The sequence below is a fragment of the Chrysochloris asiatica genome, unplaced genomic scaffold, assembly GCF_000296735.1.
Source record: "Chrysochloris asiatica unplaced genomic scaffold, ChrAsi1.0 scaffold00096, whole genome shotgun sequence".
In the NCBI taxonomy this organism is placed as follows: domain Eukaryota; kingdom Metazoa; phylum Chordata; class Mammalia; order Afrosoricida; family Chrysochloridae; genus Chrysochloris; species Chrysochloris asiatica.
In genome coordinates, this window is record NW_006408614.1 from 5,533,819 (window position 1) to 5,556,003 (window position 22,185).

General features: G+C 42.0%; 2 protein-coding genes across 2 annotated transcripts in view; both read left to right on the forward strand.

Annotated features, from left to right (window-relative positions):
- The first annotated feature begins 1,786 nt into the window (after positions 1-1,786).
- UGT1A1 (UDP glucuronosyltransferase 1 family, polypeptide A1) lies at positions 1,787-18,230 on the forward strand. The gene is made up of 5 exons (XM_006866766.1): positions 1,787-2,650; positions 13,417-13,548; positions 14,868-14,955; positions 15,974-16,193; positions 17,924-18,230. Exons 1-5 carry the CDS (start codon positions 1,787-1,789, stop codon positions 18,228-18,230), a joined length of 1,611 nt encoding a protein of 536 aa, XP_006866828.1.
- Positions 18,231-22,030: 3,800 nt separating this feature from the next.
- The window catches only part of MROH2A (maestro heat-like repeat family member 2A), a 78,443-nt gene continuing 78,288 nt past the window's right edge, over positions 22,031-22,185 (forward strand). The window contains exon 1 of the mRNA XM_006866812.1: positions 22,031-22,039. Within this exon, the coding sequence (XP_006866874.1) occupies positions 22,031-22,039 (9 nt within the window). The remainder of the gene's footprint in view (positions 22,040-22,185) is intronic.

A 22,185-nucleotide genomic window follows, 5' to 3' on the forward strand; every position in this document is an offset into this window, starting at 1 on the left:
AGCTCTGGTAGTGTAGTGGTTACGAATCAGGCTGTGAACCACAAAGGCAGCAGTTTGAAACTACCAGCTGTTCCACAGGAGAAAGATGAGGCTTTCTGCTCCCATAAAGAGTTATAGCCTCGGAAACCCTGTACAGGGTCGCTATGAGTCGGAACTGACTCCATGGCACACAGCCAGCCAAAACATCCTCACTGTCTCAGTCTATCTGTTTACAGTGTCTGTCTGTCTATCTCCCTTGATAGACCATGAGCTCTGGGAAGGTGGGGACCTCATCTATCAGCATCACCAGTCTAGCTGCAAGGGCAGCTCCATGCTGGACTCAGTAAATATTTGTTGGATGAATTAATAAAATAATGATGAATGAGCAGCAGGGAAGGACAGTTCCTGAAAGGTCCAGGGCTGGTAATGCCATACTAGTCTCTTTCTAAAACCACATGTCTTGCTGGTTCATTTCAGAAGAGGAAGTCTTCTTGGTCACAAAATAGTCTCATTTGCTCTCAGGAACACTCCCCTGGTCTGTGGACATTCTAATGACACGAGGATCCTTTGCCTTGTTGTGGTCACTCAGAAGAAACAGGGCTTGGTTGTTAGATAAGGCGGTGGTGTTGTTGTTAAGTGCCAAGAGACACTAAACATAACAGAACAAAGCACTGCCTAGTCCTGTGTCAGCCTCACAATTGTTGCTGTTTGAGCAAACTGATGTAGTCACTGTGTCTGTCCATCTTGTTGGAGGTCTTCCTCTTTTTCATTGACCTTCTACTTTACCAAGCATGATGTCTGTCTTCAGGAATTGGTCCCTCCAATCACATGTCCAAAATACATGCAATAAACTCTTGCCATCTGGCTCCTAAGGGGCATTCTGTCTGTACTTTTTCCAAGACAGATTTGTTCATTGTTCTGGTAGTATGTTGTTTTGATGGTGGTGGTTGTTCAGTGCCGTCGAGCCACTTCTGATCATAACAACCCTGTTTAGGGTTTCTGAGGAGTGGGTGGTGAGCTTGAACTGCTGACTTCATGATTGAAACCGACTTTCAGTCCAGCACATTATCCTGCAGTTCCACATCAGGACTTCAGGTAGCATTGTTAAGGGTCATCAAGTAGTTTCCGACCCATAGCGACCTTGCGTAGGATTTCCAAGGAGTGACTGGTAAGTTTGAACCACCAACCTTGTGGTTCAAACCGACTTTGCAGTCCAATGCATTAATCCACAGGTGGTATAGTATCCAGTAATCTTCGCCAACACTATAATTCAAAGGCATCAATTATTCTTTGGTTATCTTTATTCATTTTCCAGCTTTTGCACACATATGTTGTTGTTGTTGTTAAGTGCTGTTGAGTCGGTTCTGACCCATAGTGACCCTGTACAGGGTTTCCAAGGGTGTAAATCCTTATGGGAGTAGAAAGCCTCATCTTTCTCCCGCGGAGCGGCTGGTAGTTTCGAATCGCTGACCTTAAGGTTCGCAGCCCGATTCGTAACCACTACGCTACCAGAGCTCCGTCTGAGGTGGTTGGAAATACCATAGTTTGGGTCAGGCACGCGTTAATCTTTATAGTGACATCTTTGCTTTTTACTACTTTAGAGGATCAGTGATACCAGCAGTTAAGCAATCATTAAGAAACCCAGTAAAGCCCCACCCCCTTTATCTCTTAAGCAAAACTTCTGCTCTCTTTAGTCAAATGACAGTCATCTTCATACGACAAAGGGTCAAACATTAACTTAGCAAACAGATTAGGAGGCAGAGGACCTTTGGAAGAATGACACTTCCAGCAGTCAGTGCGAGGCACCATGGCCGCAGGGCTGCAGGGTGTGGGTCCACTCCTGCTGGCCTTGATGCTATGTGTGCTTGGCCCTCTGGGGTCTTGGGGCGGGAAGCTGCTAGTGGTCCCATTGGACGGCAGCCACTGGCTCAGCATGGTCTCCACCATCCAGCAGCTTCACCAGAGGGGACATGAAGCAGTTGTGGTGACTCCCGATTCATCTGTGTACATCAAGGAAAGAACGTTTTACACCTTGAAGAGGTACCCTGTTCCCTTCAAGAGGAAGGATGTGGAAGCAACATTTGTCAGTCTTGGCCGTAGTGCTTTTGACCAAGATCCCTTTTGGCTGATGGTGATCAAAACATACAAGAGAGTCCAAAGTCACTCTGCTATGATGGTGTCTTCCTGCTCCAACTTAGTCCACAACAAGGAGCTCTTGGCCTCCCTGGAAGCTGGTGGCTTTGACGCTGTGTTGACGGACCCTTTCCTTCCTTGTGGCTCCATTGTGGCTCAGTACCTGTCTCTGCCTGCGGTGTACTTCTTGAATGGACTGCCATGCAGCTTGGACTTTGCTGGTACCCAGTGTCCCAACCCACCATCCTATGTGCCCAGGTCTATGTCTTCGCTCTCAGATCACATGACTTTTCTGCAGCGAGTGAGGAACATGCTTATCACTGCCACTGAATTCTTTATGTGCAATCTAGTTTATTCACCATATGCATTACTTGCCTCTGAAGTCCTTCAAAGAGATGTGACCATCCAGGACCTTATGAGTTTTGGATCTGTCTGGCTGCTCAGACGTGACTTTGTCAAGGATCATCCCAGGCCTACCATGCCCAACATAGTATATATTGGTGGGATCAACTGTGCTTCCAAATCACCACTCTCCCAGGTGTGTATGTGAACGGAAGCTCTACGTGCTTATGTTCTTGCAAGTTCTTTTGGATAGATGAACTTGCCACAGATATATGCTGAGATTAATTTCTAATGCCTTCTTTGGTTAATCTACTGCAAGTCTCCTAGGTCTGAGTTATACTATTTGACATTTGATATCATCTTCTGGGTTATTTCCTTGTATCTGATGTGTGAGGAAAAATATGTTATCGTTTTTGTTGTTAGTTGCCATTGTTTGATTGTGATTCCTGGTGTCCTCATCCACACAGAGTAGAACTGTGCTCCCTAGGGTGTTCAAGACTGTGACCTTTTGGAATTAGATTGTCAGGCTTGTTTAAGCCAACTCTGGGTGGGTTTGAACCACTAACCTTTCGGCTAGTAGTTGAGTGCTTAACAATTTGGGCAGGCATTCTGTTCAGTGGGCTCCAGTGGATAGGAATCAGTTAGATACAGCACATGCTGAATGCTCTAAGTACAGAGCATCGTGCAGAGAACAAAGATGAGTGGTTCAAACCTTTACCTTGAGCAGGCATTTGACCTTGGTTAGACCAGGCATGTATGATTCAAGACAGATTAAGGAATTTCTTGGTATCTACAGAGCCCGGCAGGGAGAGCTGCCTTTGTGGTCCTAACTAATGCTCCACGTTTTGGATGTTTTGATGGGAAGATAGATCTTGTTGTCCCTCCACTTCTAATAAGTTAACAACTAGATAGACTTTGAAATCAGGCAGAAAGGGCATGCCTCTTATTCCTTGAGGTATACAGGCACATCCTCTTCTAAACCTCAGCAGGTGATAAGAATGGCAAGAAGTACTTTTAGATGGCAGTGGGCAGGGAAGGTTTCCTTGAGGGGTGACATTCCAGGGAACAATGATTAATTTACTCACCAGATACTGATTGTCTGTTGACTAGTCCGGATGCTTCTAGGTGCTGAGTCTGGCTCCTACTAAGGGACTATTTATCACTCATGGAAGGTAATGAATTTTAATTCCCATTGTTCTTCCAACATGATTTCTGTTTTAAACAGTCATGTAATTTCATGGCAAGGAGAAATTTTGGGTGGCAGGAAGAGCACAAAGTGAGAAACCAAGTCCCAAAGTTGATACCTCCACCCCATTACCATGTATCTTAGTTTGCTAGTGTCGTTATTAACAACAGAAGGACCACAAATAGATGCTTTAATGACAGAAATTGATTTTCTTACAATTTAGAAGGTTAGAAGTTAGAACTCAGGGCAACAACCCTAGGGGGAAAGCGCTCTCTCTGTCCACTCTGGGAAAGATACTAGTTTCAGCTTACGAGGAAGACACTTTTCTCAGCTTCTGCAATCCCAGCATTCCTTGGGTCCTTGACGACCTCCATGTGGGCAACTATCTATGTGTGCTTTCTTCCTTTTGTGCCTATTTTGCTCTTCTTAGGTCTCAAAAGTGGTTAGGTTTAAGACAAAACAAACACCGATATGGCCTCATTAACATAATACAAATCCTGCACCCAAGTGGAATTATATTAAAAATTAGAGAGATTATTTGGTGGCGTAAATCACAATTCAATCTGTAATACTGTGTTACCACAATTTCTCCTGTCTCACTCTGAGGGACTTTGATACTTCCTGTGTAACATAGATAATGGTTGGGGCTCCTGGTTTTGGGATTCTGTTGGATGGATTGTATTTGACCGGAGGCTCTGGCTAAAAAAAGAATGTTGTTGTTGTTGTAATTAGGTGCCATCAAGTAGGTACTGATCCATAGCAACCTTATGCACAGCAGAATGAAACAATGCCTGATCCTGGGCCAACCTCACTGTTGTTGCCATGCTTAAGTCCATTGATGCTGCCACTTGGCCAATCCATCTCGTTGGGGGTCTTCCTCTCTTTCTCTGACCCTCCATCTTACCAAACATGATATCCTTCTCCAGAGACTGCTCCCTCCTGACAATATGTCCTAAGTATGAGAGACAAAGTTTGGTCATCTTGGCCTCTAAGGAGCACTCTGGCTGTACTTCTTCCAAAATGGATCTATTGGTTCTTTTGGCAGCCCATGGCACTTTCAATATTCTCCTCCAACACCATAACTGAAAGGCATCAATTCTTCTATGGTCTTCCTTATTCACTGTCCAGCTTTTGCATGCATATGAAATTATTGAAAATACCATGGTTTGGGTCAGGCGCACCTTACTCCTCAAGCTGACATCTTTGCTCTTCAACACTTTAAAAAAAGGTCTTGTGCAACAGATTTGCCTAATGTAATATGTCGTTTGATCTCTTGACTGCTGCTTCCATGAGTGTTGATAGTTGATCCAAGAATAATGAAGTCCTTGATGACTTCGATCTTTTCTCCATCGATAAGAATGTTGTTTATTGGTCCAGTGGTGAGGATTTTTGTTTTCATCACATTAAGATGTAATCCATACCGAAGGCTGTGCTCTTTCATCTTCATCAGTAAATGTTTTAAGTCCTCTTCTCTTTCAGCAAACAAGGCTGTATCATCTGCATATCACAGGTTGTTAATGAGTCTTCCTCCAATCCTGATGGCACATTTTTCTTCATAGAACCCACCTTCTCGGGTGATTTGCTCAGCATACAGGTTGAATAAATATGGTGAAAGAATACAACTTTGTCGCACACCTTTCTTAATTTTAAACCATTCAGTGTCCCCATGTTCTGTTTGAACAACTGCTTCTTGGTCCACGTATAGATTCCTCATGAGCACCATTAATTGTTCCGGAATACTCATACTTCTCAATGTTGTCCATAGCTTGTCATGATCCACACAATTGAAAGCCTTTGCATAGTCAATGAAGCACAGGTAAACATCTTTCTTATATTCTCTGCTTTCAGCCAAGATCCATCAGACATCAGCAATGATATCCCTCGTTCCATGGCCCCTTCTGAATCCAGCTTGAACCTCTGGAAGTTCTCTGTCAATGTATGATTGTAGCCATTTCTGTATTACCTTTAGCAAAACTTTACTTGCATGAGATATCAAAGAGACTGTCCAATGATTTCTGCATTCCGTTGGGTCACCTCTCTTTGTAATGGGCACAAATATGGATCTCTTCCAATCAGTTGGCCAGATAGTTGTCTTTCAAATTTCTTGGCAGAGATGAATGAGTGCCTCCTGTGCTGCTTCACTTTCTTGAAAGATTTCAATTTCTATTGCATCAATTCCTGGTGCCTTGTTCTTTGCCAATTCCTTCAATGCACCTTAGACTTCCTCCCTAAGTATCATTGGCCCTTGATCATATGCTACCTCTTGAATCGGTCGAACATTAAGCATTTCCTTTTGGTACAGTGACTCTGTGTATTCCTTCCATCTTCTCTTGATGCTTTCTGCATCATTCAATAATTATCCCAGACCATCTTTCAATAGCGAAAGTCAAGGCTTGATATTTGTCTTCAGTTCCCCCAGCTTGAGAAATGCTGAGTGTGTTCTTCCTTTTTGGTTTTCTTATTCCAGATCTTTGCGCATTTTATTGTAATATTTAAGAAAGATTTTATCAAGATGGTGGATTGGGTAGACGTGCAGTGAGGAGCTTCATCAGCAACAACACAGAATACTGGGCCAAGCAGGCTCAGGGGATGGTGCTAGAACTCTGAACCACATATATAGGAATATTTAGAAGATTGGAAGAAAGACTGAGGTGTCATTAATTATTAAAAGTGAAATGAGAAAACATAACAACAGAAATAAACCATTCATGATTCTCTTTTAGAGAAAGGAAAAGAACAGATGAAATAATACCAAACCAATGAGCAAATCTCAGATCTAAATGGAGAGATTTAGTCAGCATCTCCAAATTAGAGAAATACAAAAGCAAAGGGTTTGGGCATTGTTGTGAAGGATTAGGATGAGGTTGGGGGTGGGCAGGGGCGGAAATCAAGAAAACACAATGGTTTTTCACGTTCATTTGAAATTTAAGACTTTGAAGACACAGACTCATTTTGATACAAATACAAGGTGTTTTCTATAAACCTGCATGGACTAGATCTAATCCCACTGGCTTCCTGTCTGTTTCTGGTGTATTTCAAAATCTCTTCCAGTTCAAGACCATTGGGTGTGTGGTTTCCTCTTTTTAGGATGCTCTTTCCTGAATTTGTTGCTTGTGTGTGTTCTTAATTTTCAGATCTTAGAGTAAATGTTACTCTTGGAACATCTCTTTGAGATGTGTCAATAAGGGTACATTTCAGAGATTTGAGTCTGGCTGCATACAGGATGCTGTGAGAGTAGAAGTAGTATGATTTATTAATAAATACATTGGTAGCTTAATCAGAGGAGAGAATGGTTACAATTGGGACCTGAATTAGTAGCCTAAGCAGTGAAGTCGAAGAAATCATTCACAATCTAGAACAAAAATTAAGAAACAGAAAACAGAGAAAAGAGATAAAAGATTTGGAGAATAGATTTTAGAGATCTCATATGTGAATTATAGGGATTATCAGAAGGAGAAGTATGCAGAAAAGACAATAACTAAACAGAGAAAGAAATTTCCCATAGCTATAAAAAGAATCAAGTCTGAATATTGGAATGACTCAAATAAACCCCAGGAAAGATATGCTATAGTACGAAAGGGCTTCAAAAAGTTCAGGGAAAAAAACTAAATGAAAAGATAATAGAAGTTTTCTATGAACTTTTTGAAGCCCCCATCTAGATATTGTTGTTGAATTGATTCCAATTCACGGTGATCCCATGTGTGCAGAGTAGAATGACCCCACTGAGTTTTCAAGGTTATGACATTTTAAAAGCAGGTCACCAGGCCTGTCCTCCAAAGTGCCTCTGAATGGGCTCGAGACATCAACCACTTGGCTATACTTGTTGTTTTTAGGTGCCATTGAGTTGGTACTGACCCATAGCGATCTATGCACAACAGAACAAAACACTGCCCGATCCTGGGCCAACCTCACAATTATTACCATGCTTAAGCCCATTGATGCTGCCACTTGCCAATCCATCTCACTGGGGATCTTCCTCTTTTTCTCTGATTCTCCACTTTACCAAGCATGATGTCCTTCTCCAGCGACTGGTCCCTTCTGACAATTTGTCTGAAGTATGAGAGAAGAAGTTTGGCCATCCTGGCCTCCAAGGAGCATTCTGGCTGCATTTCTTCCATCACAGATCTGTTGGTTCTTTTGGCAGCCCATGGCACTTTCAATATTTTCCTCCAACACTGTAATTCAAGTGCATTTGGCTACTAGTTGAGTGCTTAACTGTTCATACCATTCAGGGACTTCCAGATAGGGGTGCTTAAAAAACAAACGACATTTGGGAAGGGAAAAATTGAACAAAAATCCTGGAATAATACTACAAATTTAACAACACCTAGGTCTTATCCTAGATGAGTGTATCTCATTTGAGTAGAGAAGTGAAATATCTTGGGGGTCTCACCTTTTTTGGAAAGGGATCAGCAATGGGAGAATCGAAGGTTTTTTGCATTGAGCACATTGCTCCATTCTTTGGTCAAGCAAGAAAACTGTGATGTGGGGGTGAATTCTATGAGGACTTCTGCCAAGTACAGGATGAATGTCAGCTTTATTAGGGCTGGCCAGAGCAAGGCATTGGCCAGGATAACACAATCTCCACACTTAGCTCTGCTGTGAGCTGTGAATGGACTTTCGTGCCCGTGAAACTTTAGTATAACCCTGCTGTCTAACGTGAATGTTTCTGGATCTGTGGATTTGATTTGGTGGCTGCCAAGTGGGTGTGGGAAGGTGTGGAAGGGGCTGAAAGTGGACTTGGCTCTTTTCAGGCAGGTTAAACATGACAGTGTATTTCATGGAGGAAGGAAGTCTGGAAGGAACTTAGATAACCTGTACACCTAAATGTCACTCGGCAGGAAGGTGTTTGTGAATGCTTGGAGATGTGCTGTCTCTCCCCAGGAAAGGAATATGTGGTATGCATCCTAGGCCTTTAGGGGAAAAAACCGCTACAAAATGGCCCTTGGATTGTTCTTGGCCACAAACCAAAATTTCAGCACAGCATCAGAGAAGATAGCTGTTGCTTACCTGACATTTTAGATATACCTGGTGGGAAAGGTCCAGACAGCAGTTTTGAGCCAGAAGACCCAAGAGGGCTTGGAGCGGCTGAGGGTGAAGGCAGTGGGGTTGCCACAGGAAGGCTGGTCCTGCCTATGAAGAGCATCAGTTACTGACTCTATTGCTTTAGTAGATACAGACTTATTCAGATCCATGCTCAGAATCATCTCAGCAGAAGTAACTGTTAGATTCATATACTCACAGCCCCATGAGAGGTCCCTGTATCTCACATCTAGGCAACCAACCCTCCGGTCCCACTTCTATACTGAAAGTCCTATGTTCTGAGAAGCCCTCAGTCTTTGGCTGATGCTACCACATCTCATTTGTGACCTCAGCATTCTTTTGAAGCTTAGAAACCCATTTGGGAGACACTCAGGAAAGTGGTCTGTCTCGTAGTGGTTATGAATCAGGTTGTGAACTGCAAGGTCAGCAGTTTGAAACTACCAGCTGTTCCGTGGGAGAAAGATGAGGCTTTCTGCTCCCGTAAAGATTTATAGCCTCGGAAACCCTGTGCACGGCACACAGCCACCACCACCAGTTGGAAAAGAAGTGCCTTGTTCATCTGTCACTCATTCTCTTCTAAACAGATTACCACCATTTAGATACAACTGGACTTCAAAAAGTTCATGGAAAATGGAATTAAAAAAGAAAAAAAAAATACAAATGCTATTTCACAATGTAAGCTCTATTAAGTTCGAGACACTTTTATAAGTAATAATGCCAGCTGTTTGGTTCATCTCTAAAGAACTTAGGGTCCTGGGAAGCTAACCATATCAATGTAGTATTTTTACATTATTAACTGGGGGAAAATGGGTTCTTTTGAAAGATTTTTAAAGATTGTTGTTGTTGTGTGCCATCGACTTCTGTGCCATATAACGGTTGTTGCTCTATTTGAGCCCATTGTTCAGCCACTGTAACGTCCCTTAGACGTTAACCTCCATTTCACCAAGCATGATGACCTTTTCCACTCACCAGTCCCTCCTGATATCATGTCCAAAGGATGTGCTACAAAGTCTCGCCATCCTAGCTTCTAAGGGGCATTCTTGCTGTACTTCTTCCAAAACAAATGTATTTGTTCTTCTGGCAGTCCATGGTACTTTCAATATTCTTCTCCAACATCATAATTCAAATGCATACATTCTTCTTCAGTTTCCCTTATTCATTGTCCAGCTTTCCCATGCATATGGGTTGATTGGAAATACCATGGCTCGGGTCAGGTCTTAGTCCTCAAGATGTCCTCTTTGCTCTTTAACACTTTAAAAGAGGTCTTTTGCAGAAGAGTTTCCTAATGTGGTACATCATTTGATTTATTGACTGCTGCTTCCTTGAGCATTGATTGTGGATCCAGGTAAAATTGAATCCTTGACAATTTCAATCTTTTCTCCATTTATCATGACGTTGTTTATTGGTCCAGTTGTGAAGATTTTTGTTTTTTTCACATTGATTTGTAATCCATACTGAAGGCTGTAGTCTTTGATCTTCATCAGCAAGTGCTTCAAGTCTTCTTTGCTTTCAGCAAGCAAGGTTGTTAATGAATGAGTCTTCCTCCAAACCTGATACCACATTCTTCTTCACATTCTTCTTAGATTATTTGCTCAGCATACAAATTGAATAAATACAATAAAGGATGCAACCCTGATGCACATCTCTCCTGATTTTAAACCAACCAGTATGCTCCTGTTCTGTCAAACAACAACTGCCTCTTGGTCTATGTACAGGGTCCACATGTATATGCTTAAATGTTCTGGAATTCCCATTTATCAAAACGTTGCCCACAACTTGTTATGATCCATAGGTCAAATGCCTTTGCATGGTAAATAAAATATAAGTAGACCTTTTTTCTGGTATTCTCTGCTTTTAACCAAGTTCAAGCTGACATCAGCAATGATATCTCTCACTTGAAGTTTCTGATTTCAGCTTAAATTTCTGGTCGTTTCCTGTGTATTTAGTTTGTTCTACCTGGTATAGTCATTGATGTACTGCTGTAACCACTTTTAAACGATCTTCAGCACAATTTTATTATGTGTGATATTAATGACATTGTTTGATAATCTCCACATTTATAAGCTCATTTTTCTTTGGAGTGGGCACAAATATGGATCTCATTCAATTGGTTAGCCAGATAGATAACTTCCAAATTTCTTGGCAGAGGTGAGTGAGTACTTCTAGTTCTGCATCAGTTTGTTGAAATATTTCCATTGGTATTCTGTCAATTCCTAATGCCCTCAGTGTAGTTTGGACTTCTTTCTTTAGTGACATCAGTTCTTGGTCATATGATACCTCCCGAAATGGTTGAACATTGACCAATTCTTTTTGGTACAGTGACTATATTCCTTTCATCTCCTTCGGGTGCTTTCTGCATTGTTCAATATTTTGACCCGATTGTTGTTGTTGTTTAGTGCCATTGAGCTGGTTCCGACCCACAGCAACCCTGTATAAGTTTCTGAGGAGCAGCTGGTGAGTCTGAACCACTGACCTTTCAGTTCAAACTGACCTTGTGGTCCAGTGCTTTATCCCACAGTGCCACAGAATCCTTCAATATTGCAACCTGAGACTTGAATTTTTCTTCAGTTCTTTCAGCTTAAGAAATGCTGAGTGTGTTCTTCCTTATGGGTTTTCTAACTCCAGGTCTTTGCGTATTTTGTCATAATATTTTACTTTGTCTTCTCAAGCTGTTGTTTGAAACTTTCTGCTCACCTCTCCCATGTCATTATTTTTTCCACTTGCTTTAGCTTTTCTACAGTCAAGAGCAAGTTTCAGAGTCTCTTCTGACACCTGTTTGGATCTTTCCTGTATTTTTAAAGACCTTTTGCTTTCTTCACGTATGATGCTCTTGATGTCATCCCCTAACTCCTCTGGTCTTTGGTCATTAGTGTTCAATGTGTCAAATCTGTTCTTGAGATAGTCTTTCAATTCAGGTGGGATATACTCAAGGTTGTATTTTCGCTGTCTTGAACTTATTTTAATTTTCTTCACCTTCAACCTGAACTTGTGTATGAACAATGATGGTATGTTCTACGGTCAGTCCCTGGCTTTGTGTTTTGACTGATGCTATTGAACTTCTCTGTTATCTCTACACAAGGCAGCAATTTGATTCCTGCGTATTCTATCTGATAAGGTCCATGTATATATAGTCACAGTTTATATTGTTGGAAAAAGGTATTTGCAGTGAATAAGTCTTTGGTCTTTCAAAATTCTATCATGTGATCTTTAGCATAATTTCTATCACCAAGGCCGTAATTTCCAACTACTATCTTTAGCGTAGTGGTTACGAATCGGGCTGGGAACCACATGGCCAGCAGTTCAAAACTACCAGCTTCTCCACGGGAGAAAGATGAGGCTTTCTGCTCCCGTAAAGATTTACAGCCTCGGAAACCCTGTGCATGGCACACAGCCGACTCAACGGCACTTAACAACAACAACAACAACAACAACATATTTCCAACTTGGATACTAATCACCAGTAATTATCACTGTATCTTGATTGCATGTTTGGCCAATTTCAGATTGAAAAAGTTGGTAGAATTCTTCAATTTCAACTTCGCTGGCTTTAGTGGTAAGATGGTAAGATCGTTTTTGAAGAACTCTTGCTTCACAAAGGTTCTAACCCCAGACTTCCAGTATGTACATAATTCTGTTCATTGGCTTTAGTGGTTGGTTTGTAAATTTGAATAATAGTGGTCTTAAATGGTCTTCCTTGTAAGCATATGAATATTATCCTAACACACACAGCATTGTACTTCAAGACAGATCTTGAAACTGAAATGCTCTTTTTGATGATGAATGCAACATTCCTCTTCAGTTTGTTCTTCCTGGCATAGTAAATCATATGACTGTCCCATTCAAAATGGCCAATACCAGTCCATTTCGGCTCACTAATGCCTAGGATATTGAAGTTTAGGTATTCCATTTCATTTCTGATGTCTTCTAATTATCCTAGATTCATACTTCATATATTCCATGTTCTGATTAGTAATGGATGTTTGTAGCTGTTTCTTTTCATTTTGAGTTGCGCCCCATTAGCAAATGAAGGTCTCGACATTTTTCCTCCATTCATGTTGTTAAGGTCAACTCTACTTTGAGGAGGCAGATCTTCCTCAGTTGTATTTTGAATGCCTTCCAATCTGAGGGGCTTATTTTCTGGCTCCATCTGACAATGTTCTGTCATTATTCATGAGGGTTTCAGTGGCCTACCTCTCTTCCTTCCTAGTATGCCTTAGTCTGGTAGCTCCTTGGAAACCTGTCCACCATTGGTTACTTGGTGGCATAGCTTCCAGCATTACAGCAACACACAAACTACCGCAGTACAACACACTTACAGATGTATGGTAGGATCCACTGGCGCATGGACATTTGCTCCAAAAATTTGGGGTGACTAGTATCTTGTTGTTGTTAAGTGCCATTGAGTTGGTTCTGATGCCCAATGACTCTGTGTCAGGTTTCTGAGGAGTGGCTGGTGGGTTTGAACCACCAATCTTGAGATTAGCAATCTACTGAGTATCCTATATATACCTTTAATCAAGAAAGGGCTGGCAACGTATTTATGAAAATAAGCTATGGATCAGACAGCCTTTTGCTCCATTTTGCATGGCATCACCATGGATGGCACCTAAAACCAACAACAATCTACATTTAACTCTTGTCCTTAGAGGAAGTGAACTGATTCATCACTTACTGCATATAGTCACTGAAGACTGGGAGACACAACTTAATGGGAATGTCTCTTTTGGCTCTAGGAATTTGAAGCCTATGTGAATTCTTCTGGAGAACATGGAATTGTGGTTTTCTCTTTGGGATCAATGGTCTCGGATATTCCAGAGAAGAAGGCGATGGAAATTGCTGAAGCTTTGGGAAAAATACCTCAGACGGTAAGATGACTTCTTCATATACTTGTACTCCCAGTATGTACATAATTCTGTTCACTGGGACTTTAGATTTGAGCTACCTTGCCCCAACTTCCCAACTATTAATCTGACAGTTATTTTTATAACTTAACTATCAACTTCTCTCTTAAACAATGGGCCACTTCATTCAGAAGTCTCAATTCCTCTAAAATACTAGAAGATGTAGAAAAGGAGAAGTTATTTAAAAGATAAAATAGCAAGGAATATTATTCCTGATTGTTGTTGGTTAGGAGACTGGAGTTACTCTCTATGTTTTTGTTTTCATAGTTGCACATTCTTTCATTTTAGTAAGGAATCTTGTCTTCAAAGTGCAGAAAAGTACAAAAGTCGTCAGCATACAGCTTGATGAGTTTTCTCAAAGCAGACACATACATGTAAGCAAGTCCCAGAACAAGAACCTGAGCACTGGCAGCCCTCAGACGCCCCCTATTCATGACACCTCCCACCTCTTCAAAGGTCATGCTTACTCAGAGAAGCCCACACTCGAGCTATTGTTAAGAGCCATTGAGTTGGTTCCGACTCACAGCAACCCTGTATAGGGTTTCTGAGGAGTAGCTGGTGGGTTTGAACTGCCTACCTTATAGTCCAGTGCATTGTCCTGCATTGTGACACCAGGACTCCATACATACACACATACATGTACAGAAACACACACATACACACACACACACACACACACACACACACACACATATATATACCTTAAGGTCAGCGGTTTGAAACTACCAGCTGCTCCGCGGGAGAAAGATCAGGCTTTCTACTCCCGTAAAGATTTACACCCTCGGAAACCTTGTACAGGGTCGCTATGGGTCGGAACCGACTCGACGGCACTTAACAACAACAACAACAACAACATATATATGTTGATGTTAAGTGCTATCAAGTTGGTTCTGACTCACAACGACCTTCCAAGCGGAGGGATTTATCTTCTGACTCTATGTATAGGGTTTCTGAGGCTATAAATCTTTGTGAAAACAGAAAGCCTCATCTTTCTTCCACGGAGTGGCTGGTGGACTCGAAAGTCAAGTGCTTATTGTACAAAGCCATTGTGCCCATACATATATAGATGGTTGTTGTTAAGTGCTGTTTAGTTGGTTCTAATTCACAGGGACGCTGCATAGGGTTTCTGAGGAGCAGCTGACCTTTCAGTTCAAGCTGACCTTGAGGTCCAGTGCTTAGTTATCCTAGAGCCCCATACCACACAGGACTCTTTCTAAATAGAAATATATATGTATATGATGCTCATTCTTTAAAATCTCTTTTCCTTTTTTGGTGTTTGCAAGGTCCTGTGGCGGTACACCGGAAGTCGGCCATCTAACCTTGCAAAGAATACAATACTTGTCAAGTGGCTGCCCCAAAATGACCTGCTTGGTATGTTGCAAGGATTTGCTGTGTAGGTCCACCTGTAACCAGATGCCAATGCGTTGACTCCAACTTCTGGCAACCCCTGTGTGTGTCAAAGTTGAACTGTGATTTTCGATGGCTGATCTTTGGGAAAGAGATCGCTGGGCCTATCTGCTGAGGCACCATTGGATAGCTTCAGATTGCTAATCTTTCTGTCAGCAGTTGAACTTGTTAACCATTTATACTGCCCAGGGACTGAGTATAGGTCAAACCAAGGTTAAGTTAAGAAAACGGCTTAAGCTGGCTGTTCTAGAGAACTTTTCTTTTTAGCTAGGAAATATGGCTGACACAGCCCGTATTGCTGGGTTTTTTTGTTTTGTTTTTCCTTTATAAAACTATTTTATTGTGTTTTCAGTGAAATTTTACATAGCAGTTTAGGTTCTCATTCAGCAATTCTTCTACACAGTATTCAGTGGCATTGGTTATGTTCTGCACAATGGGTGAATGTTCTCACTATTTGTATTCTGGTTGTTCCATTTCCATTCATCTAGTTTCCCTGCCCATTTATATTATCTTCTTTGTTGTAAAAGAATTGTTGACCATTTGGTCTCATGCAAGTGATTTTTTTAAGGAAGCAAGTACTTATGGGTGATAAAACACAGTCTTTATTTTTTGAATCAACCTATTATTTAGCTAAAAGGTGATGTCCGGGCTAGTTTTGGTTCAAGGGCAATGGTTTTGGTGAATCCTCTAGTCTTAGCTTGTGTGTGTGTGTGTGTGGTGATTTAGGGATTTGAGGTTCTAGTGCATATTTTCCTCCTATTCTTTCAGCGTCCATTGACTGTGCCCCTGACCAGAAAGTCCTGCAGCGCTGGACGCCACCTAGCCCTTGCTCCCATTGCTTTCTATCTAGTGGGGCATCTTAGGCAATCCTTTCTTAGAGATCACATTGAACATGGATGGAGAGGGTTCTCAGAGCCTGGACGTGGGAGACTGTGAAACTCAGCCACTTGACCATGGTCTCCCTCCCTGACTTGCTTCTCAGGTCATCCAAAGACTCGGGCCTTCATCACGCACTCCGGCTCTCACGGCATTTATGAAGGCATATGCAATGGCGTGCCCATGGTGATGTTGCCCTTGTTTGGGGATCAGATGGACAATGCGAAGCGTATGGAGTCCAGAGGAGCGGGGATCACCCTCAACGTCCTTGAAATGACCTCTGATGACTTAGCAAATGCCCTGAAAACAGTCATCAATGAAAAGAGGTAAGAGCGAAGGCGCAGGGGCAGAGGAATGCTGTTTGCTGAAGACCATAGTGTTCTCAAATGTGAAAACAAGTACACCCAATTTGAGGCTTATAAATAAGATTAATTCAGGGGCCGTTATTATTATAAAACCCAACCCAAACCCAATTCCAATTCATAGCTACCTTCCGGAATAGACTATAATTGCTCCATAGTGTTTCCCAGGCTGTGATCTTTAGGGAAGGAGACTGCCACATCTTTTTCCCTCAGAGTGGTTGGTGGGTTCGAACCGCTGACCTATCTGTTAGCAGCTGAGTGTTTACCACTCTGACACGGGTCACCTTATGCACTCAAAAAAAGAGGAACCTTTACTCTCTATAGAATTTACCATCGAAGTTATTTACAAGTTTATTTTTCCTGGTGGATTTAAACATTCAATTTATATATATATATATAAAATCACCACAATAAATCATCTAATCTATACATTCTTGTACATTTTAGTAAGTAGGTTGTAGATTCTGCATCTGAGGCCCCTGGTGGTCAAAGCAAAAAGTTGTTGTTAAGTGCCATCGATTCAGTTCCAACCCATAGTGACCCTGTATGGTGTTTCCAAGGAGTAGCTGGTGGGTTTGAACTTCCAACCTTGCAGTTAGCAGTCCAGTAGTTATGCCAGTTATTTCCATGAGATAATAAGACAATACCTCACCGCGTAAAATAAGGAGCTCTGGTAGCATAATGGACTGCTAACCGCAAGGTATTAAAAATGTTTTTAAGTTTTTTTTAAATGCTTTTTAAAACCGCAAGGTTAGTAGTTCAAACCTACTAGTCGCTTCAAGGGAGAAAGAGGCTTTCTGCTCCTGTTAAAATTTACAGCCTCAGAAACTCTGTATAGGGTGGTTGTGAGTCAGCACACCACCACCACATAAAATAAAAACAAGAAAGTTGCTTGGATATAGTTAAGGACAGTTGTGACGGTAAATGTCTTTTTTGTCTGTTTCTTCTCCTTTCTCATCACATGCTGTGGATACACAATCACGTCCAGTTGATTCAACACTGGGACAGTTTGATGTTTTAACCGCAGAATTAGGTGTATCCTCACTGCAGAGCTAACAGTTAAAAATAGCTTTTATTGTGATCACATACAGTTGTTTATAACTTCACCCAGGAGATAGTTCATCGTTACTGACATGAGCTGTCCCTTTATTTCTTTCTTTGATTTTAAAGAGAGTATAACCTAATTCCTTACAAAAGTATTACTACAAAATAAAAGGAAAACAATAAAAGCAACACAGGAAGCTAAGTTCACATAATTACAAACTTTAATTTTGGCTTCCTGTCTTCTTTTTTTAAGATAAAAAAAACCTTTATTATGTCTTCTCCCTATCTTCCTCCTTCTCTCCCCCTTCCCTTCCTTTTCTCTTGCCTGGCTATAATGGAAACATTTATTTGTCCCTATCAAGTTTGGGAAATCTGGTAGTGTTCCTAATTATAAAACTCCAAACCCAAGGGAATAGAATCGATTCTGATGCAGAATGACTCTGTAGGCCAGAGAAAACCCTCTCCCTAGGGTACCTGAGACTGCAAATCTGCAGGGAAGCAGACAGCCTCACCTTTTCCCCGAGGAGCAGCTGGTGGGGTTGAACAGTCCACCTTGTGGTTAGCAGAGCCCAGTGTTGAATCCACATAAAGACAGGACAGCCCATTCCCATTGGTGTTCCAGGTGCTAATTAAACTATCTCTGTGTTTAGCTACAAGGAAAATATCATGCGTCTCTCCAGCCTTCACAAGGACCGGCCCATGGAGCCGCTGGATCTGGCCGTCTTCTGGGTGGAGTTTGTGATGAGGCACAAGGGGGCACCACACCTCCGCCCCGCGGCCCACGACCTCACCTGGTACCAGTACCATTCGTTGGATGTCATTGGCTTCCTCCTGGGCATTGTACTAGTGACCACCTTCATCACCTTTAAATGCTGTGCTTTTGGCTGCCGTAAATGCTTCGGGAAAAAGGCGCCAGTGAAGAAAACCCATAAAACCCACAAATCCAAGACACACTGAGAAGTGAATAGGAAACACAGCGACAGTTTCGATCCATTTCTGATCAGTTCCAAACATGCAGAGTCAGTGTTGAATTTGTTTTAGACTATTAAAGACCTATTCTGCTATAAACTAGACATCCCAGAGTGTGTATGCTTTTAAAATGAAATCAATATAATCTTTAGTCACCCCACAGCTAAAGTTATTTGAATATGTATATTACAACCCACTCAGCAGACTCTATTAAATCTGATCATTATTTTTCTAGACTCCTGGTGTGGCACTGTAGGATCAGCACTAGACTGCGAACCATAAGGTCAGCAGTTCAAGCTCACCAGCTGCTTCTCAGAAGTCCTATACAGAGTTGCTATAAGTTGGAACTGACTTGGTGGCACTTAACAACAGTCAGCAGCTCAGAGGTTGGACAGCTCCCTCCCTTATTTGCATTACGGTTTTCTTACTTCACAACGTGGCCCAGATTGCTGTTGGAGAGCAAGTTTCAGAGGTGGTCTTGGGACTGCCATTGCTTCCAATGGTAGGTCAGACATCATTGTTTGGCTTCTACAGACCATTATGATGGTGGTGATAGTGGATATGTGTGTGGAGTCAGTTCTGAACTCATAGAGACTCTGTATAGGGTTCCCGAGGCTGTCACTCTTTACATGAATAGACAGCCTTTCATCTGTCTCCCACAGAACCGCTGGTAGTTTTAAACTGCTGACCTTGAGGTTAGCAGCCCAACTCATAACCACTATGGTACCAGAGAGTTCCTTGACCAGTATGATAGATTCCTTCAAAACCAAACCAGTATTCAAACCAAACCAAACTCTGCCATCTTTCTCACATGAAGCTACTGGTGAGTTCCAACCGTCCACCTTTCAGGTAGCAAGTGAAGCGCTTAATCACTGCACCAACAGGGTTCCTTCACCAGTAACAGCCAATCCTAATTCATGCCCCTGCTTTCTTTGTTCCATGTTGTCTATGGAAACGTTTAGTCCCTGTATGTGAAATTTACTAATGTCATAGTGTCCTTTGAGAACAGTGTATGATACCCAACTTTGGGAGAAAGGAATGATGTGATAAAATTGATGGATAGTGTACACGCCGAGGACGTAATTATTGTTTATGTCAAATGGATCCGAACTTGACAGTGTCTGCCAAGTCTATTTTCTGTGATGTTTTCCACAATGAAAAATACATTAATAAAACAAATATTAATTATGATTCTTCGGTGGTCTTCTCTTTGTTGATGTTGCATGTATTTATTGTTAAATTATTTTCCTAATTAAAAAATTATGCACGTTTATGGTGTTGGAGGAAAATATTAAAAGTACCATGGACTGCCAAATGACCAAACAGATCTGTGTTGGAAGAAGTGCAGCCAGAGTGCTCCTTGGAAGCCAGGATGGCCAGACTTTGTCTCTCAATCTTCAGACATATTGTCAGGAGGAACCAGTTCCTTGGAGAAGGATATTGTGTTTGGTAAAGTTTAGGGTTGGAGAAAAAGAGGAAGACCCCCAATTGGCACAGTGGCGGCATCAATGGACTCAGGCATAGGAACAGTAGTGAGGTTGGCCCAGGATTGGGCAGTGTTTTGTTCTCTTGTGCACAGGTCACTATGAGTCAGTATCGACTCCATGACATGTAACAACTGACAAAAAATTTTTTTCCTATTGTTGTTTTGGTGCAAGTTTACACAGCAAATTAGATTCTGATCTAACAACTTTCTACACAAATTATTCAGTGACATTAGTTATGTTTTTCACAATTGATCAACGTTCTCATAATTTTCTTTCTAGTTGCTTTTTTTCTGGTGATTTAGCTTCCCCGCTGCCTTGCCTTGTCATCTTTGCTTTAGAGTAAATGTGGACCATGTGGTTTCATACAGATGGTTTTTTTAAAGGTGCACAGTACTCATGTGTGATAGTCTACCTTATGAATCATCTGTTATTTAGCTAGAAGGTGACCTCAGGGAATGTTGCAGACCGTGAAGGCCTGGTCAGAGGTTAGAGGCCCTATAGGCCCAAGTATAACAGATCTAGCCACCTGGCAGTTAATAACAAATTATTTTTATTAATTGCAGACATGAAGCCCTTGATATACACAGATAAATGTAATATTTTCCTAAAAGTCAAGACTGTAAAATTCCAAACAGGCAAAGTTCTTCCCTAAGAGAATTCATTCAAAGTAAATTGGGTGGCTCCCTGGTTTGTTCCAAGGACAATAGGAATGCCCTACCTAAAGTGTTTCCAGGTGCTACCTATTCACCCAGGAGCCTCTTTTCCTGAAGAACCTGGGCTGGGCAGCCGACACAATGGGAATCCTCCCGATCCTCCCTTTCCTCCCTCCATTTGAGGCTAGGTGCTAAAAGGTATGTTAATTAAGCTTGAGAAACCAAGTTGCGGTCCTGAGATTCAAACCTGCAAAGTATGATGTAAAGTTGCCTGAATGTCTGGAAAAATAAGATTGACAGCTGTACCTTGTCTTGGTCCCTCCTAACTTTGTGTAAAGTACCTCCCCTAAATAAAAGGAAGGCACAGAACGAATCCAGGTGCATTACTACTGGCAAGGCGTGCGTTACAGCATGCAGGGGGCTCAGTCCAGCCTTGCAACCATACTGCCTGTTTAGCTAAGATGTTTAATATGCAGGATATTATGGCCTTCGTGGCTGAGATGTTTGCAATGCAGAATCTGCCTGATGCCAGTCCAGCATTCACTCTGGTTTCGGAGTGTCTCTTTGTCTCTCTCTTTGCGTCTCTGTGTCTCTTTTGCTATCACTATCGCCACTGGATCTCCCCTCCTCGTGAACCAAACACTCGTGAACAACACAACTATGTCGAGGTCAGACCCCGGCAAGGGAACAGTCTCAGTTCAAAGTTTAAAGAGCATCTCATAAAGTCCTCTGGTCTCAAGCAGCCCAGCAAGTGTGACTTTTGAAGAACTTGGGTTCTGGTCCACATTCCCCCCCATTCTATCAGGAGCCATCTGACAGATAATTTGAAAAATATAGACATGTACATGCACACACGTGTATACTTACACCAGAAAATAAAAATCATGATCACATGCCTCAAACCAACGCTGTTACTGTTCTTGGCAAACACACATATAAAGTGTAACTTGTGTTTTCTAACCTGCTTTCTTCACCTCCCAATACCAGAAATGCCCTTTCAACATTTTTGTGCAGCATTTAATTTATCTATTGTGGCCAAGGAAGATTCTGGGTATTTCATGATGTACTTAACTACCATTTCTGAGTGGTTTCATCTTATTGCAACCCCATAGGATAGTGTAGAGTTCCCCGATAGTGTTTCCTAGATTATAAATCATTACGGGAGCAGATGGCCTCATCTTTTCCCCATGGAATAGCTGGTGTGTTTGAACTATTGATCTTACAGTCCAACGCTTAACCCACTGTGCAAACAGGGTCTCTATGAGTTGGAATTAACGATCGTAGTGGTTTCTGGATGGTTTTACTTTCGGCTTCTTTTAGCAGCGAGTCCTCACTGACTACCCAGATGGCTAAGACTTTGCCAGGCTCATGATGATTTCTGGGGGTGGGTGCTTCACGACAGAATCACTGACTGTCTCCATTTAGGTTTCCCCGGGAGTAGACTTCAGGATGAGGATTCCAGGTGAAGTTGTTGATCCAGGAGGGTGAGGGATGTACTGGTGCAGGATGGAGTGGTGAAGGGCAGGAGGGAAGGGACGGTTGCAGGAAGTTGGCTCTCATGTAGACATGGAGAACTTCATCCTTGATAGAGTCTCTGGGAGCTGGTGCGGACCATACTTGCTGCATATGTCCCACCTGTGGAGCGAGGATGCGGGATGTAGAGCAGTCCTGTTAGTTGGGCTGAGGGCTGCTGTAAGGACCAAACTGATTTTGCCTACCTAGAAACTGCTTGACTAAACTCTAGTCAGGCTCAGGAAAGCATTTTAAATAGACAAGGCCTCAGTTATTAGTTCCCTCCAGAGG